This window comes from Poecile atricapillus, chromosome 1 (genome assembly GCF_030490865.1).
Source record: "Poecile atricapillus isolate bPoeAtr1 chromosome 1, bPoeAtr1.hap1, whole genome shotgun sequence".
NCBI classification, from domain to species: Eukaryota; Metazoa; Chordata; class Aves; order Passeriformes; family Paridae; genus Poecile; species Poecile atricapillus.
In genome coordinates this window covers 89,838,818-89,858,755 of record NC_081249.1, presented here as the reverse complement: position 1 = coordinate 89,858,755, position 19,938 = coordinate 89,838,818, and the positions used below count along the sequence as shown (strand labels likewise).

The following is a 19,938-nucleotide window of genomic DNA, read 5'->3' as shown; positions in this document are numbered from 1 at the left end:
ATGAAGGTATAAGTTTCTAAATCATTGCGAGCATCTGAGACAGAAGAGTCTGACAGGTTTTCTGTAATTTGAGACATCACCATCAAAACATCATCACACAACATATCCTTCAATAATGAAAGTCGTATCCCTGAAAACATGTTTTGATCATCACTTAATCAGCAATCCAACAGAATATTGCTGGTATCACAAAAACAAAGCAGTTTAAGTGTCTAGATGGTTGAATGTTTTTACCAGCTAGATCCAAGAAATTTGCATTTACTTAAGAATATGTAACCAAACCACACAGCCCTACACACTTCAGTGTAAAAGAGCACTGACTCTGCAATAATGTTTTAACTTACCTCATAGTACATAGGTGCATCCTTAGCCTTTTTTCCCTTTTGACGCCCAGATTCTGCAATCTGCAAGTAAATAAAGCATTCTACTGTGAGAAGATTTTATGTTTACCCGAAGTACTTTACTCATTCCCTTTTGCAAACACTACACTCACACTCCAAATCAGCAAGGTGTTTTTTATCAGCACCTTGAAGAAAAGTCTGTAACAAAACTTCATTTACAGGGAGCAGAGAAGCTTTTATTGTAAGCTTTTATTTTTCCATTTTTAACTCCTATGAGTTAGAGCAATGAAGCTGCTAAAAGTATAGAGAGTAAGTCCTACAAGGAGTGGATGAGGGAGCTGGGGCTGTTTAGTCTGGAGAAATCCATTTCTCAGAAGACACCTTATCAGTCTCTACAGTTCCCTGAAAGGAGGTTGTAGTAAGGTGGGGATGAGTCTCATCTCCCAGGCAAAAAGTGACAGGATGAGAGGAAATGGCCTCAAGCTGTTCCAGGACAGGTTCATGCTGGACATCAGGAAGAACTTTTTCAAAGAAAGGGTTGTCAAGCATTAGGATGGGCTGACCAAGGAGGTGGTAGAGTCACCATCAACACTTCCATCCCTGGAAGTGTTCTAGAAATGACTGAATGTGGTACTCAGTGCTGTGGTTTAGTTGATACGGTGGTGTTCAAAGGTTGGATTCAATGATCTTAAAGGTCTTTTCCAACCTTAATGATTCTATGAATTAGTGTAATTTTTGAAACTTCCACAGACAAGTTTATCATTACCACAGACCAAAAAAGGCAGGGTCCAGAAGTGACATCTACAGTTTGGTGCATTATTAAAAATTACTGTCTTGGAATACCTGTCTGTCAATATCTTCACGGGTTATCACACTGAAGAGCTTTCGCAGCGGCACCTGCACAGCAAGAGCCAGGGCCTGGGTGTGGATTTCATCCTCAATCTTGGTCCCAACAATGAAAGTGATGCTAGGCTTCCAGTCATCCTACATTTCAAAATAAAGTATTTAAAATATTAAAACTCATGCCAACAAAAGTTCTTCTTTGCAGTTTCAAAGAGTAATCTTGTAGAGATGGCTTTAGGTCACTCTAAGACATATCAAACATCACTGTATTAATCACACTGAAATTGCATGCAACTCGAAAAAGCCCCTACTACTTTGTCCCAATTATTTCTGCCATCAGGTGGCAGCATTATGCTATGAAAAACACAAAAGCCTAACAGCCTTAAACCTTTTTGCAGGCAAATGATGCATTAGCATCTCACAAAGATGTACTAACTTTTAAATGGCATTTGCAGATTTGACCGTTCAGCAAACAAGCAAAAGAAATTAGTGAATTTTTAATATTTATTATTGTAATTATTCAATGTAGAAAAAAATTAACAATTTTCAGCTCCCTCATCTTTGAATTAGATAATGCCCAGGTACTATTTTCTTTACATTGTAGCATTATTTTTATGGTGTTTTATGAAGGTATATTTATGCATATTATGGCTCTTGCATGGTTTCACTAAATATTCTGAATCAAGAAAAATTACTTACCAATGGCAAGTTTTACACTACAGTATTGGTAAGTTAAAAACACTAGCAGTTTTCAAACATTTGCAGTAGCATATGCATTACTATAATGTAGAAAAATGTTTTCAGCACAAAAAAAATGCAGGAGAAGAAAAGACTGGAACACATTATTTAGTGATGTACATCTACAAAAGCTGAAAAATCATGTAATTTAAGCAACTTTTACTGGTTCTTATCTTTCACATTTCTACCGGAATTCCTTCCACAGAGTGAGTTGCTATCTCCAGCACATCTGTATCTCACTCTAGAGTATTCTTTATCAGCATTAGTGTGGCTGAAGTAGGAGCATTTGTAATGGTTGTGATGCACAGGAATCACCCAATTTATTTTTTTTTCAATGCATATCTGCATGTGCAAACGGCAAAGTTACCAATGCAGCTGCATAAAGGTAAATATGGAAAGGGATTCAGTCAGATCAAGGCAATCCCAGGACAGTCACATTAATCAGGACCAGGCTAAGCAGAGTCACAGTCCATCCAGTGTGCATCATAGCAAGGAAAGATTTTAAGAGATTTAAGACAGGGTGGTAACTTTAGGATATTGAATATTTTCATATATTTATTCTACGTACAAAGTCCTTGTGGAATAGAACAAAATCTGAGCTGAGTCATGGTAAAGTGAGGAAAAGGAGAATTCTAAGAAAAATATTTAGATAGTAAGAGAAGCATCTTCTTCCAATTTTACAGTACCCTTCTTCATTTGCTCCTTTTCTTAGCTGGTAAAAAACCTACCTAAATGTCTGCGATTTGAGTAACTGATGGCTTGGGATGGGAGAAAGCCACAGTTGACTTAAGCCTCAAAACGGTGCATGCTTGCATGGTGGGAAACAGTTTGTCAAACACTTAAGGTAACAAAGGATAACATCACATAAGTATGCCCCATTTCTCTAATCACAGAATATTCAGAAAAACAAAAAGGATGTAAAGGTCAACTGGGTGATTAAGTGAAATTGCAAGTAGCTACAGATCAGATAACTAATCCAAAAGGGTGCCTACAGCTCCACACATCATGAACTTCGTTGATGGTTTATTGCTGCACAAAATAAATCTCAAGCTTTTAAAAATATGAAGTGCTAGAGAGATCAAGCATATCACTGATGCTCTAGGAGTGTGCAAACACGGTGGAATTTATGAGTGTCCAGCTGCACTGACGCAGCAGACACTGCTCACCAGAGAAGTGGCAGTAGTAGTGGGGACTGCACCAAGTACACTGAATTGCATTTTGCTCTTTTAAGTCTTTCTGTCTAAAGCTGCAAGACAGCTACTGGTGCACAGCACTGTGAAAGAGCTCTATGTATTCCAGTATTGCAGCTAACCTGGAATCAAGCTATCACTGTATACCTGCCAAGAGCTGGACAGTAAAACTTCAGCATTCTTGGAACAGAAAGTATTTAGATGCCGATGCTCGTGTGGAAATGCATAATTAGGCTCTCAGAACTGAGACTGAAATGCTCTCATGTGGCAGCATCCTGGTGTTCCCAGTGCTGATCACCAGATACAGGATTTTTAGAATAACCTGTGTCATGAACTAATGGAACAACTGTTATCACTGCCCACTTCAGTGAGGATGACAGAGAGAAAAACAAGGTCCAGTAAGTCTCACAGAGATGCTGACAGCTCAAGAGCAGCAAGCATTAGGAATGTCAGGTTCTACTCAGGATCATATGGTAAGCATAGCCCAGCAGTAATACAGAGCTTACTCCCACAACTTCCTGCAGTTCTTCAGATATATAAAAAATACCTATGAGAGAGCTCTAAAACCCTGCCTTATGCCTTCTTCAGTTCCTCCTCAGAACATGTTGATAGCTTGCTGCCCACAAATTAAGGCTGCTTAGCACTGACTAATATCACTGCAACAACAATGCCTGTGGAACCTGTCTTCCTTATTGTCTTCTCTTCATTTTTCCACCCCCTGGTCACAACTGTTCCTAGTTAATTTCTCCTTCCTTTTCCACTCTTTGTTCCTCATCTCAGTTACACCACTTGTCTTAATGCTTCCCCCACCTGTGACTTGCTCCCCAGCTCTCGTCCTCTGTCTCCTTGTTTAGCAAGTCTCCACTTTCATTATCTGATCCCACTTCAGGCTTTCTCCACCTTTAGATTCCCTCTCCAAATTCTTATCCTCTAGCCAATATAATAATTCCCAGGAATTTTCAGAGCAATGAACCCTCCTGCCTAAAAGTACTATAAGTCTTTCTAAGAGAAGGGAATTTTCCTTGTTACCTCTGTGGTGCCCACCTTCTCAGCAGCCTGTGACAAAGCACCAAAGCAAAACATCAGGGTAGGTCCTGCTTGTGCAAAATGAGTATAAAAAAAAACCAAACAGGACTTATGCAAACAAAATTATCCAACTCCAGATTTTTTTAATTCAAGAAGAAATTATCATCAGTGGGCCACATCTTCTCCCTATTCTCTTCTTCAAAGAAACACGGCAAAAAAGCTACTCCACAGAACAGCTACGAGAATATTTATACTATAGGCAAACCATTGGCTAATACATTAAAATAAAATACATGGACTGAGCCTCTACAAGATAACTGAACTTGTAGTGAAAATTACAACCTTACTTAATTCTACAGAAGTATATGCAGCTCAATACAAGGTCTTTTGCACAAAAATTTAGAAATTATTAGAGACAGCCTATTCTCCCTAGTGCTAAATGAAGAAAATAAACTGCTTTTCTAAGAAAAGTGCAATACCTGGGAATAGGAGCTGGAAGTAGCTAGTAAATATCCGAAGTAGCTACACACATCTTCACAGTAAATAATGATCTAGACTTCTTGGAATCATTAATAGCATGTCATCTATTTCTAGACTGATCGGTTTTGAAGCCTTTAAGGATCATTTTTCCGAAGAGCTGCACATTGAGAACACGAATTGAAGTCAATAGTCAATGTGCAGCATAAATACACAGTTTAAGGTGTTTAATTGATTAGACTATTTTCTGAGGTTAAAAATCTAGTATTTTTGCAATCCTGCCTTTATATTATCGATCCTGTAACAGTATCCCTAATGTTCAAGGCACTGAAAGGACAGAGAAGAAACAGACCCTGCTTCTACAGCTCACCACCTAAAATCACAACATAAAAATGTGAAGGAAAAGTAGTAAAATGTATATGGTTACTTTAAAAATATTTTCTCCCTCAATATACAACTGCTCCTCTACTTAGTTTTATTCTTTCAAATGTTATTGTAGCATCAAGGCTTGAGAAAGGATCTGAGAAAGGATAGATTAGTGACCCTAAGGCTACCTCAAATGACGTTCCCAGCTTAATGAACAGGATAGAAAAAACCATAAAAATAACTACTGGAAAACCATGGAAACAGTCTAGGGAGATTGCCATTGAGAATTTAACATGAGCTCTACAAACTGTACAAAGAAGACCAAAATGCAGGGAGCAGATATCCCACAGAATCAACAATGCTGGTTCAAATGTGAATTTAAAAAAGAAACTGAAGCTGGAAATGTGGCATTGGCAACTGAACACTATTTAAGCAATCTGAAACGAACTCCAATTAAGGGCAGGCTAGATTGCTCTCACTGGAAAACATTCAGTGACAACCATTGCTATAAATGACACTGTCCAGTTTTAAAACTCCTGGCCATGTCAAGAGTTGAAATGCACCAAAGTCTCTCAGTTTTAGAAATAACCATCTGTGTGGGAAACTTCTATGCCCCTCAGTTGGAGAGGCTCCAAATCTGCAAGATCAACCTAATCCCTGAAGCTCCATGTAAGCAGCAAATGGTTGTCCAGAATCCTTGCTTTCACAAAACACAGAAGGTGCCTCATCTTCTCATGATTTTGCTCTCAAGGCTCCACTGTGTTCCTCTGTAATGTGATTTTTTCCAACTGTTATAAACCAGTACGCGTAGTCTGTAGATCTTCATCACAACAGTATTGGAATAGCATAGGTATGTTAAGAAAATATCTAACTTTAATTCACATTGAAGAAGAAAGCAGATTTTTTTCTTCCTTTTTATACTTATCTTGTTTTCTCTGCTTCATTTCCTAGACACAAAAGGGCAGCTGTTTTAGGGAAGACAGCTGAAGAAGTCAGGTATATTGTTTATTTTTTCAGTACCAGTTTCTAGTTTCTCCTTGGTCAAGAAAAGCTTCAAGCACCCATCTTACCCTCCTCCCATTTCCAGACAATCTGGGTATCTGTCATCTTATTTTTGTGGTACTTAATGTTGTGGAGTTAACTGGTTTTTTTTTTTGGTTGGTTTGTTTGTTTGATCAGGCTGTGTGTTTGTTTTGTTTGACTGTTTGGTTTTTTTCCCTTAGGACAACTACCAGTAAGATAATTTCATTACAGCAATATTTTGAATTTACCTGTAAGAGCTGAGAAGGAACTTTTGAAAACTCAAAACATTTGAGCATCAAACATGTTAGTGGTTTATGAACAATTAGCATAATTAGCACTCTTCATTTCCGAGACTGACAGAGCTTGTAAACCACCAGTAAATACAACTGGCATTACTGGGAAAGGTTGTTTATCAGGAGTTTTGTAGCCTCAAGGTAGGACATCACTGCTTGGAAATCTGCAGATTCACTTGCACTACCTGCTGATTGACACACCCACATTTACTAATGACTTTTGCTCTTAAGAGCCTGAGGTTTTACTGTCAACATGGGCAGGTGAGAGAATATCAAAGCTCAAGAGAATGTTAATTTTTCTCTGAAGAGGAAGCAGTATGCATAGCAATCAAAAGTGGAGCTACCCTATTCAGAACATTTTTAGAGGTTTCACAAGATTTAAGATCAATTTTCAGGCCCTAAAATGCCAGTGAAATGAGAGAAATCATACAGATGGAAAGTCAGCACAGAACATGGCTTCCAGCTGCTATGCTTAGTTATACCAGGCAATAAGAACAAAAAATAAATGACAGTTATTTTAATTAAGGGCTGTATTTGCCCAGAATTCACCTTTCACTTAGCAAATATCACCCTTTACCTACTTAACACATGCAAAGTGAAACTACTTAAGAATCATAATTTATATTTTGCAATTTAATTCTGTAGTGAACCCAATCAAAGTAGATTACAAATATCTGAAGGCAAATACAGTTTGCAACTCCATGTTCTTCTGCATAGCACATTACAAACAATAAAGACATACATAAAATATAATGTGAGGCTCTGGAAAATCCATATTTCCTCTGTATGTGTTTTTAAGCTGTATGTTTGCCAGTTTTCACAGTGCATTTAATAAAAGCAATTATTTGGTTAGTAAATACCATTTAAATCATATTTTAGTTAGTATACCCATTCATAAAAATCTTAACAGCACTGGTAAAATGCTTTTCATAGATTGAACTAATAAAATAGTGTAAGTCATAAACACATTAAAATGTGAAATTTCACCACTTGGTCTATCTGGTACAATTTAAAGCCAGTTCTAGTAAATTCCCTTTGCCTCCAATAAAGGGAAAGAATATTTTTCAAATTGATACAAGTAAAAGATTTAAAAATTCTTTACATATGAATTATGAGGAGAGACATTTATTTACTTGATAGAATTCCTGTCATCTCCTAAATCATTTCAGATTCATATGGTATTTTATACACAATACTGAGGACGAGTAAGAAGTAAGTTTTGTGCTCTGTGTCTGGTGATATCTAAAATTCAAGCTGTTCAACACCCTCTTTTACAGATTGCTTTCAGTTCCTGAGCTTTATATATCTGAGTTTAAACTTTGTATGTTATATTATTACTTGGGTAGGATGGGTGGGGAGAGGGAAGTGTGGTTGGACTATTTGCAGAATGAGATTTGATTTTTAAAAATCATGTTTATCCTTTAATAAAAACCCCTATATGATTAAGTAATTAAGATATTCAATGCCCTCTGTGTTCAAGAGGAAGGAATTAAATTTGGCAGCAGAGCCGTACTTGTGTCAAAGATTTGCTTTTACAGAGCATGTTTATTTACATTATGTACACCCACATTTGGCCACACTTGATGAATCTTGATTCACACATGCTCAGAAGAGATTTGCTGGCATTTGACAGTTTTGCACTGAGTGTGCTCTTGCCCATGACTCTAAGAGCTGAATAAGAACACTGCTGCAGTAAGAAATTTCAGTGGCTGCCCAGCATCTCAGAAGCCTGAGTTCAAGCTGACAGCAGGGAGGGGACAGTTCTTCCCAAGTTCCCAAGGCTCTGTCTGTGAACAGTATGGCAGAGAAAGTGAAATTAGCTTAACTGGAACAGAAAGCAGTTAGACGATACCAAAATTATGGAAACAAGGAATCTCAAGTCAGCCCCCATGGGTACAGGCATTACAATAATCTTTAATTAGGTGATCACATACTTTTTCCTACAGAATTCTTGCCCTATTCAGTGAACATTCAACATTTTTTCCATCTGCCTCAATGTGTGGTCCAGAATAATACCAACTTTGACATTTCCTAAATTTTGAGCATTTTATTTCCTACCTTTAAAAATACTTCAATATAATGGTTTGCATTTAAGAAATGTAATAAATTACGTCTAGAGGCAGCAGAGCATACAAAGCACCTTGTTCACTGAATTCACTGCACAATATCCACAACCACAATAAATGCCACCATAAAAAACCATAATCACTAATTGGCACCTTGCTAGTAAGCACTGGAGGAAGACCAGGAACAGAGTAGGTGATGGAGATTGAACCTTCACCCCATTTTTATGCTTCACGGATGTTTCCCAAGGGTAGGGACAAGATTCACAAGTAAGAAATGGCTCAAGAACCTTAGAACTCTACTGAAAAATCCGTGTTCTAGGGAAAAATGGAAAACAACAACCTAAGCTATTGAAAAAGTGGTCTTGTTTGGCTAAACTTGTATTATATGGTTACTACCAAATAAAAGTAAAAGCAAGTAAATATTTAAGAGCTTTCTGGACATATGTGGCTTTTTCGGGAAAAGCAATTAGCCAGTTTAAAAGCCTCCTCCTGAATTAAAAGTTCCTTATAGTTAACCAGTGCCGCTGGTATATTAAAAGAAAAAATGCAACAAAACACAAACCCACATCAGCTAAAACAAAAAACTGCTTTTTTTTTTTTTTTTTTGTAATAGGGCACAACAGGAATCCAGAAAACAAGGAAGCCACGGAAGCAATTTGTCTCACTTGCAGAAGCCGTGCTAGATAAACCCATGTGAAATAAATATTATTGTTTGTGAAACTACCACCCTATTTTGAAACCAAATTCTCTCTTGCAAGTCAAGATTTATGAGAATTACATTGCTTACACGGAACCTGGAAAACTAAATATGCCTTTAGATCCTCACACTCTGTAAAAGAAAAAAAAAAAAAGAAAAAAAAATAGAAAAAAAAGAGGAAAAAAGTGGCTTTTAGCTGCACACACTCGGGCAGGAAAATTACAGCCTCACATTTTCAACGCTACAGTTAATGCTGTGTCAGCACCTCCATCAAACCTCGTTGTTCAGCAGTTTATAAAAAGTTCACTCCGAGCCGAAACTTGGCACCCAGAGAGAGCCCAGAAAGGGAAGTGCCGAGGAGAGGAGGAGCAAAGAAACCCGCAGGGCTACGCTCGGTGGCGGGGCAGAGGGGCAAGGGCGGCTCTGCCGCTCCTCGGGACCATTCGCGGCCCTCCCCGGGGCCATCCTGGAGCCCCCAGGAGCCCCCGGCAGCCGCGACCCGCGGCCCGAGCCGCCTCAGCCCGCTCCCCCCTTCCCCCCGCGCCGCCGGCTCTGCCCCCCGGCTGCCTTCACCTCCTCGAGGCGGGCGGACACCAGCGCGGGCTCCCAGCTCGGCGGCCCGGGCACCGGCGACTCCCGGGCGGACCTGGGCCGCTTGGGGCCCATGGCGGGGCGGCAGCAGCAGCGGCAGCCCCAGCGGCCCCACGCGTCGCCCCGGAGACCGCGGCCGCGGGCGGAGCCGGCCCGCCGGCGCAGCGCTGGGCCCGGCGCCGCGGCACCGCTCCGACGGGGAAAGGCTGGGGCAGCTGGGACTGCTCAGCCTCGGGAGGGGACATCTTCAGCGTCTATGAGTATCTAAAGGGGTTGTCAGAGATTGGAGCCAGGCTCTGCTCGGTGATGCCAAGGCACAGGACAAGAGGCAGCAGGAATGAACTGATGCACAGGAAGGTGCACCTGAATAAGAGTGTGAACTTGGCTGTGACCACACACTGAAACAGGTTGCCCGGAGGAGTTGTGGAGTCCTCACTCACTGGAGATAGGCAGGAACCATTTGAATCCAGCTCTGTGCCATGTGGTTCTAGGAACTCTGCTTAAGCATGGAGGTTGGATCGGATGATCCACTGTGATTCCTTCCAACCTGATGGATCCTGTGCATTCTCATGGGGCCTTTGGGTGCTTTTATCATCATTTTTGAGACAGTGAGCCGTCTCCATCGTGGCCGCTTGAAGAAGCCTCACTGAGGCTGTGTGGAGAGTGTTGGGCAGGCACACAGACACCAAGTGACACATCTCATGAGTGAGGGGCTTGGAACACAAGTCCTATAAGGAATGGCTGAGGGAGATGGGGTTGTTTAGCCTGGAGAAAAGGAGACTCAGAGGTGACCTTATCACCCTCCACAGCTCCCTGAAAGGTGACTGTAGCCAGGTGAGGGTTGGTCTCTTTCACCAGGCAGCAGTTGACAGAACGAGAGGACACAGTCTCAAGCTGCGCCAAGGAAAATATAGGTTGGATATTAGGAGAAAGTTTATCACGGAAAGAATAATAAAGTACTGGAATGGTCTGCCCAGGGAGGTGGTGGAGTCACCACCTCTGGATGTGTTTAAAACAAGACTGGATGTGGCACTCAGTGCCATAGTCTAGTTGTCGTGATAGGGCATGGGTTGGACTTGATGATCTTGGAGGTCTCTTCCAACCTAATCATTCTGTTGAATTCTGTTGAATTAATACCCTGGGCACCAAGTGACACATCTCATCCCCAGGGCCAAATGGCAGCACCCGTGGAGTACCCCTGAGGAGGGTGGAGCAGCCAGCTCTGTGCCGGCGCTGGAGCGAGACCCGAGCAGCGAGGCGGGGGGTGCGCAGGTGTGGGCAGCCAGGCCTGCTCCCAGGCCCAAGTGGCTCTGCAAATACTACCATATGTTACAGCACTGGGACCAGAAGGGGAGAGGGAGGCACTGTTGGGAGAAAACAGGAGAGCTGCCAAGATAAAGAATTCATTACAGAGGAGTCATGTCGTGATCTCACACTGGAGACGAGTGAAATATTCTGTGTGATTTAACATTTGGTGAAAATACCCCAAACCACATGCTGCCCTTCCCCCACCCTCTTATACCGACTGGAGTTGCTCAGAGCCTCCAAATCTTTATTTTATTTTCGTCAGAGCTTAAAACCCTGCTGTGCAGTGTGTTACTGCCTTAGTCAGGATTTCATTCTGGGATGATACTGACCTAGTGTGTGTGCTGTATGAAACACCTTTTATTACACAGCTTTAGTGAAGAAGTAGGAATTTAGCTTCATAGGGGATGTAACAAGCAAGTCTCGCATCATTTTAGTTTACAGAAAGGTATCTTCCCAGTGTTTGTAAATAGTGATGCAGTTGCTAACCTGGGAAAGCTGCACAGTAGATTTGCCAGCATCCATTAACATTTCCCCCAGCCCATCTCTTGGCTGGTGTTGATTTTTCTCTTTTTGAGTTTTTCTTTTATTATCCAGAAAAAAAAAAAAAATCGGTCTTCACTTGTTCAAAGAAACAGGCTGCATGATATTCCCACCATATCCTTGTTTTTCACTAAAGTCTTGGATACACAGCCTGTGCCTGCTGAGGTGCACTGACTGTATGGAAAGGAAAAATGGGGTAGGATCGCCAGTTGATGTAGCAGAACAATAGAGAAGTTTGGGGTTGAATGCAGAGATAACATTGCTAAATATCCCAGCTATGAACCATCCTTCAGATTTTTCATGGCTCAGTTTTCAGGAATAAATATAAATTTCAGGAGGAATGACAGGAGAGGGTTGTGCATCCAGATCTTAATGGTGTGTCTGGAATGTGCGTTGCCATGACTTTGGTGAGAGATGACTACTGTTTAATTATGCCCCTGGATCTTTGTGGATCTGTATCCTCAGATCATTGGACGGTTAAAAACCAGAGAGACTGATGTTAGCCAACCAACAGTTCTGAGAACACAAACAGTAGCTGTGAGAACCATGAACTGGCCTGTTTATATCTACTGTGGATTTGCTTGATGCATAAGGAATATTTGAAGGAAATGGTTTTGTTCTGCTGCTTACCACCTTAGTAAATGCATCTTGATAACTTGTTTATTGTTGGATGCTGTAGCAAGATAGCAAGTCCAACTAAAGTAGGGCAGCTGATCGCTAGGTGTTTATGCCGGTTTATTTAAAATCACCTCTACCACTCTCATAAACAAAGGAGAGGAAGAAATTGGATTTATGCTCTATTATAAAAGGTTGTACCTTATAGTCCTAAAATGGGTTATCTGTCAGTGAAGGCAGGCGAAGACTGACTCTCCTGTTTGCCTGCTTGTCCCTGTCCATTCTGTTGTGCTGCCAAAGATGCTTGTAGGCCAAGGTGTGAACCAGATCACTGAAACCCCCTTGGTTAAATCCTGAAACAGACAAATCAGGAATACTGGTAAACTACAGCCTTTGTTTCCTCCAAGTGGTCTGGACTGCACAACACCCATGTGTTGCATGTTTTGCAGCTGAGCCATCTGAAAAACTTCAGCTTTCTTCTGATAACTAAAATATGAAGCTGTTGCAATCTCAAAACTTGTACTAGCAAAGCTGGATATAATTCAGCTATACTGATAAGCCTCTGGTTAGAGGAATAGGCAAATTTCAGATTCAGAGAGACAGTATGCAGTTTGGGGTACCTTTGCAGAAAACAGTAGTGTGTAGATGTAAGCTTGACATTTCCAAGAAGTGAAATTTGGTCTAGTGCAAGAGTTAATGGGACTATCTGTGATGACTTTGTGTGTGACAGGAATATTTATGGTGAGATTTTCAGGGATATTGGCAACCTAAAAATGCCAAGATCAGCCTTTAATTTTTTGGCTTATTAAAAACACTACTTGTAAATACATGTGTGGAGTAACCTAAGACTTGAATTTATATTACACTTGCAATTCTGAATGGTACTCTGTATAAATAAAGCATAGTTTACCTTTTCCTGGGAGACAGGTTAACAAGCCTGTGTATTATGAGATTATACAGCAGAGTAAGAAAGAATGCATGGTTAATACTGGAGTACTAGCACTGTAATGTACTGTGGAGTAGCTAGATTCAGTAGCATGTCTGCATGCCCACACTTTTAATACTAGTATAGGAGGAGTGATTAAAAATGAGGTGTACTCTTTACCTCCTTCAGGAAGAGAAGGAACATTGGTTACCTTTTATTTTGGGGCAACTTAAAGAACATTTGCACTTGTTCTTCAGTAAAGTGTGGGGAGTGGAAAGGCATTACTATTTGTATGTGTCATTTCTTCTCTACTTGATATTTTCTGAAAGACTATGGCTGACTAAAGGACCTGTAAAGGTTTTGATTCTTATTAATTAAAGTCTGATTAAGTGAGAGGGGAATTAATTTTAATACAGCTTGCTTTGTTTTAAAAATGTGGTTATTTTAAATGCTTGAAAATTATTTGGAAAAAATTATCTTTTCAGTAAGAGCCATCACCTTCTCAGCTTTAATAGGGAAGTAAGTGGAGTCTCTTTGCTCGGGTCCTTAAGAACACACTTAATTGCTTTATACTGCTTTCATAAGATTTAAATGTTGCTGAAACAGGGAGGCTTCCTGAATTATGGCTTCAGAAAGCTGTTTCTGTTTTAGAAAACTGGCCAGAAAAGCTGTCTAGAACAGCTAACATGGCTCTCAGCACTGTGAAGGAAACAGCCTTTCATCCTCCTTATATTTCTAAAAGAAGAAGAAAGGTATTAAGAGAAAAGAAAAAAGCACACTTCCTCCCCCTTAACCCCCCACTACCACCCCAAGAGAACACTGTTCAGTCCTTTTTCCCCTCAGAAAGGAAGAAGGGGAGGAACATAAAACTCATTTTGCTCTCCTTTCCAGTTTCATAGCACTGCAGCATCTGGGCTGGGAACAGCTTTTGCTTGAAGTTTGCAACTCCCCAGGACACAAACGTCTCACAAGTTACACAGATTCGACAGCTATAGCATGTGTTACCACAGCCTCCCTGAACTCTCACATACCAAGCTGGATGTAGGAGGTCTTTGCCTACAGTTGCTGCTCTGGCCACCAAATGATTCTTTATAATTTATTTCTTAGTCTCTAAATTTGTTTTTATAATTTGCATAAAGCTTCCCACATGGGCTGAATTGGCCCTGTGGATGTGGACCAAGTATCTGTTTTGGCTCCTAAAGCTTATTTCTACATCAGTATATTGTAAGTGCATGTGCCATGAAAGGGATAAAGGTAAAGCCAAGTGTAATATATTAACGCATTCCCCTTCTGAATATGACATGTGCTCTAATTTTTCTAGTGCCAAAGGTCAGTAACGTCTTCATTAGACTGAGTTCTAATCATGAGACAATAAAACAACCTTTCTCCTTCTCAGACTGTAATGGGTTAAAATAATAAATACCCTGATAAAATAAGGGTTGCTTGATGCTTGCTGAACTGTGGGAACTTGCAGGGATGGTTAGAGGGAAAAACAGCTAGATTGTAAATACAGTGCAGTTCAGACAAGTCCATCAGCCACATGGCAGGGCCTGCCCACCAGTGCTGGGCCACTCTATGCACTCTCTGGGCCTAACCTATTTAAGCTGGTCCATCCAATAACATGGCCAAAGCAAAACAAGTTGTAGATATTCCCTTCTCCCTCCAGCTCTTGCATTTAGTGGGTGCCTGGCCAGTCAGTGTTTTTTTCTCTTCATTCAAATGTTTCCAATCAAGCTGAATGATAAGTGTTTGTAGCCTCTGTTGTTTATCACAAGTATAACATACAGAACAGATCAAACTTTCTTTATACAAATACATTTATATTTAAAAGTCTCCACCAACTTTGTTTTACTGGGAAAAACCCTCAAAACTTGCAAGGCCCTGTATTTAATTTTGGAAAAGATGCTTTCTTCATCCGCTCTCCCACGTGCTTGCATGTGCAAGGAGAATGATTTTTCCTCTCTGTAGCAATGGCATAAGGATTCCTGGCAAAGTTCAAAATGAAATCCATTATCATCTGTCAGTAAAATGACTTCCAAATTCCAGCTGGATGCTGTGCAACAGTCTCTTTATAGAAAGACTCCTGCATTTGGTATTGTAGTTCTACTTTCTCTAGGTAACTGAATTTTGGAAGTAGTTCAGTGCTATCACCCAGCAAAAAAAAAATTTAAATTCAAGTATCTCAGGTTTTATTCCTGCCCCTTTCCAAATCAGATCACAAATTTTTATATTTCTCCCTAAATGAAGAAACCCAAAGTAAACATTCTCCCAGTCTTCCAGAAAGCCGAACTCCCTTCTCCACTCGCTTCTCCTGCATTTTCAAATCCTGCATCATGGCATGCTTTCTTCTGGCACAAAAGGAGTAATTTCTCTAAGGCTGTAAAGTCTTTCATGGAGATCTGCTTCTGTAGCAGTCCTTATTCCTACCACCATACAGAAAGGGTGACTTGCACAGTAGTGCTGAGCACTAACTGTGAATGTTTCTCAACAGCCAAACAAAGCAAAGTCTAAATAAGTAGGATTTGAAACATTATGCCATTACTGGTGCAAAAAAAAAAAAAAAAGTTTCTAATCCATTAAAAACAAACATTAACACCATGGAGGGTAAACAGACTTGAGCTGTATGCCAAAGTTTGCAATGAAAATATTGATGAAAAGGGGTGGAAAGACATGGTGCGTTTATTTTTTTTAAAAACAAGAGATTATTTTTAAAAATAAGTGTAAGCTGTACTAGACTTGGAGTAACTAAATGGCTAGGGCTATACTTCTTTGGCCTTGGTGTCTCATTCAGTGAACTTTTAATTGGATAGTTTTTAACTGGATTTTCTTAAGGTGATGTCTAATGGCAGAATGATTAAATTGTCACATTATAGACTATACTGAAACTGCTGCTTTGAATTTATTTCCCCCTCATTTCTTTCTAAACCATTTTCCTGAGCATATACACCCCCCAACAGATCTGTTTCAGTGAGCATGTTTTGGAAAGAAGTACATGGAGTAATGACTATTTCTTGCTCTGTTTTGGCTCTCAGTCATACTAGTGCCTGAAATCTGCTTTATAGAACATCCATGATTAAACTTCCCAGTCATAGGACTAAATCACAAAACACTATCATGCCACTAAATACTTTACTCTTTCATAAACCTGAAGTGCAGCTGCTGTCTCCTTACAGCAGAACAGAAAAGCATCCCGTGCTTCTCTCTTCCCTACCCACGTCATTCCTACTTCACAAGCTTTTCTTATCCTGCATCTCCAGGATTCAAACTGGAATTGTAGCACCATGAAGAATCAAATCCAGTGTTGCCCAGCAGGAGATCATCTTTCACCAGCACCTCACTCCTGCTGGTCCTTCCTTCTGGACACAGCTGGTCTGTGTGATCTGAGCTACACCTGCCAAGAACCCCATCCTGTGAACTCCAAGCACAGTGCTCCAATGAACATATTTATGCAGGTGTGGTCTTCTTCCTCATCAGCTGTGCTGGAATGCGTCCTCTCTTGTTCTTTATTGGGCAACCCAAGACCACCATTTTCCAGGCAATTATATGAAATAAAAAAACATGGGAAGGCTGGCTTCTGCAATAGCTGATGAGATGAGTTCAAAACCTGAAATCTGTGAGCTGTCCTAAAGAAAGTCCAGATAATTCCAGAATTTACTTACTCCTAAAGGCATCAGGATCTAGCCCTGAACCTGTACAGTGTCCCCTGCAACTGCTGTATCCCGTGTTACTAGGAAAAGGATGGTGAGAACCAGGTGATGGAGATGAGCAGACTATTGGCAGTCTCTGCCTGCCAGGGCCTCATCTTGCACCCTCCTGCCAAGACAGTGAGAGTTAGAAAGTATTACAAAATGCAGCTTACCTTTGTGGAATTATCTGTAAGGGAGTAGCATTCTTTGGGTTTTTTGCAAGGACACTGTGCAGTCATGTGAAATAACTACAAAATAAGACAGCTTTCTGCTCCACCAAAGCCCATGAATGTATTCTTTGTGAAAGATTTTTACCAAGTCTTAACAATGTGGGAGGTAGAAATAATTAGTGGTGTCTTTTTTTTCTGCAAATGACAGCAAAATCAGAAGCAGAATCAGAATTCTCAGAAAACTATTTATTAAAGATCAAATTAAATGATTTTCGGAAAGATAAATAATAAATAAATATATAAATTAATAATATTTTCATCCCTATCAGATGCTAACACTTGCTCTAATGTAAAAGCTCCATTTATTACTGGCAGATGTTGTATGATAAATAAAAGTTACAAAGAAGATTTGGTAATGCTTTGTCATCAATATAGGGTAGCTTCTGCCACGACCAGCCATTCATATGGATTCAGTAAGCTTTAGGCAAATAAAATGTTGGAAGTTTTTATATTGTATCATTGCAGAGATTGAGTTCAAAGCTAACTGTGTTAGCACTGATTCCCATCAGTCAAATTCCTTTACTCACGTTAAGAGCAGTCAAGATGAAAAAGCAGGCCTTTTTCCATCTCTCTCCATCTCATTACTTCAGACAAAGCAAAACATTTACTGTGGCAGGGCTGCAAGAAGTGGAGGGCCATTAATGGAAAAGGTACAGTACATAACTAAAATCTGGCCATGCTCCAGATGCATTGACTTGCTTGTGCCAGTGCTTTCAGATCATGCATCCTTAATACTTATTTGTATCCAGTGATTTTTAAGAGAGGTAGTAGTCAGCATTTGAAAATGATGTGGAGAGATTTGAGATAAACAGTTGAGCTCAGCAGTTTGGCCCAATGTACCACCTATGGTGTCTAAACTTTAGTTCTCAACCGCACACTTAGGCTTGGAGTATGTAAATGTTGTAAAGTCATTGTGACAGTCATTGGTTATGTCAAATTAGGACTGTGAGCAAAATGAAAGAAAGCAGATTTCTTAGTTTTCTTTAAAATATAAATTACATGCCAACAGAAAGCTTTTTTTGGTGAAAACATATTTTTTCACTTGCCTTGAATTATCTTTGCTTTTCTTTGTCATCCCAAAAAATCCTCTGATGACTAAACAATAATAATTTAAAGAAAACAATGATGAATTAGTTATTTTTACTGCAAACTCTCATCAGTAAACCTTGTGTGCCATTACTACCAATGTGGATCAATGAACTGCAACTTGTCTGGTTTCCATTTAGACAAATAGCTAACATTTACAAGATTTAATTGAACTTCTAATTTATTTTTTTTTTTTAAATTTTGTAACAGCAAATATTGTCTTCCAGGACAGAAGGTTAATTAACTGACATTCAAAGTCTTTTAGTGTAATGTTGTTTAGACAACACTAGAAAGACAGAGCTCTCACCAAAAAGTGTGAGAGTTTGGATGGAATAAAGGACTACTCTGAAAATTAATCACTCCTAGAGTGGTTTTCATTTCAGAGTTGATGGAATTATATTTTGGAAATCATAAAAGCTTTTGCACAAAAGGTTCAGTAAGCACTTTTTGTTAACTTTTAGAGCTCAGTACTTGAGATTCCAAGCTGGAGCAAATATATCTCTGTTGCTTGTTTAGGGGCAGTAAGTTAGCTGTGGGAAAAGCTGATTAGTTTTGAAGGAAGTTATTGACTACTAAAGCTCAACATTTACCTCATTCAGACCTTGCCATCAGAGTTCAAGTAGTTCTAGATGCTTTGAGCAAGAGGCTGAAGCCCATATCTGTAGGCACTGAGCTCCCCAGACACCTTGAGTGACCTGAGCTTTTGTACCTGCCTTGCTCATTTTCACCCACACACACTGGATCACTGGATCAGTGCGGTCTGATAGGGAAAAAACAGGGCAGACTGAGGTGGGTTACCCTTCTTTTTTGCCCAGAATGAGTGGATTAGAAACATGCAGTAGGTATGATTGGCAGCACTTCTCATCCAGTGGTTCTAGTGGAGTTCAGGAAATGTTAGTCAGTTGATTCACTACATGTACTAGGATCCTGTTCAAATCAGAGACTTGGAGATCTTTCCTGCCAAGAACAATGGAGTGGCCTGTAGAAAGCACTGTCCTTTTTTGCTTTTCAGAACATGGCAAAATGATGGAAGGCTTCAGTGGTATAAACCAATTTTTTTCTCCAAGTGTTCATGATAAAAGACTATTGATGATGGAGCTTGGTCTTTGGGAAGTATTCCTCAAGGCTACATTTATTCCACCATTGATATTTCATCAACTAGCTGGGAACAGAGTGATCTTCTGAAAGAATGAGTACATTCCTGATCCTGATTTTATCGGTAGAAGTAATGTGAAGGCAGGGAGAAAACAAAGGAGTGACAGAGCTCAGAACCCTGGGAGCCACTGCATCACTGCTCCAACACTTGAACAAAGCAGTCTGTACAGTTCCAAGTGTGGTGAAGGGTGAGAAGGCACTAAAAGCAGGCATTTGAGGCATGAAGAAAATAATTCTAATTCTCTTAATGCAAACACACTACAAGTGTTGCATGGCAATATTACTGTTTGAGGCTATGTAATGTGTTCAATGTCTTACTAAACTGAGATATCTTGACCTGCTTTAACCCATTCATTTTCCCATCCTCCCATGCTGGTATCTAAACTTATGTATATGGAATCTAAAGAATTGTTGAAAGGAATAAACATTATGCACACACTTTTATCCATTTATTTTCCTCAGGTCAGTAGGGAAATAGAATATTTTATTCGTGTTTTGAAAGGCTCCTGACCCAGATGGGAAGCACTGTTACACATTTGCATTAGACTTTTTAAAAGAACATCTTATTAGAACATCTTATTAGCCTGATAAAGATCAAACTGGGGGTGTTTTGCCCAGCTGCTTTCTGGGTTATTTATGAGAATCTGATGTGGTGTTTTTTGAATGTTTTTTAATACATGCATAAGACATTTGTGTACAGTAGTAGGTCTAAAGCATAAATTTAAGAAAGAACAAGACGAAG

General features: G+C 40.0%; 1 protein-coding gene across 1 annotated transcript in view; it reads right to left on the bottom strand.

Annotated features, from left to right (window-relative positions):
• SPAG17 (sperm associated antigen 17) overlaps positions 1–9,726 on the bottom strand; it is a 90,097-nt gene extending 80,371 nt beyond the window's left edge. The window contains 3 exon segments of the mRNA XM_058840462.1: positions 345–404; positions 1,185–1,325; positions 9,634–9,726. Coding sequence (XP_058696445.1) covers positions 345–404; positions 1,185–1,325; positions 9,634–9,726 — 294 coding nt within the window.
• Between the last annotated feature and the right edge of the window lie 10,212 nt (positions 9,727–19,938).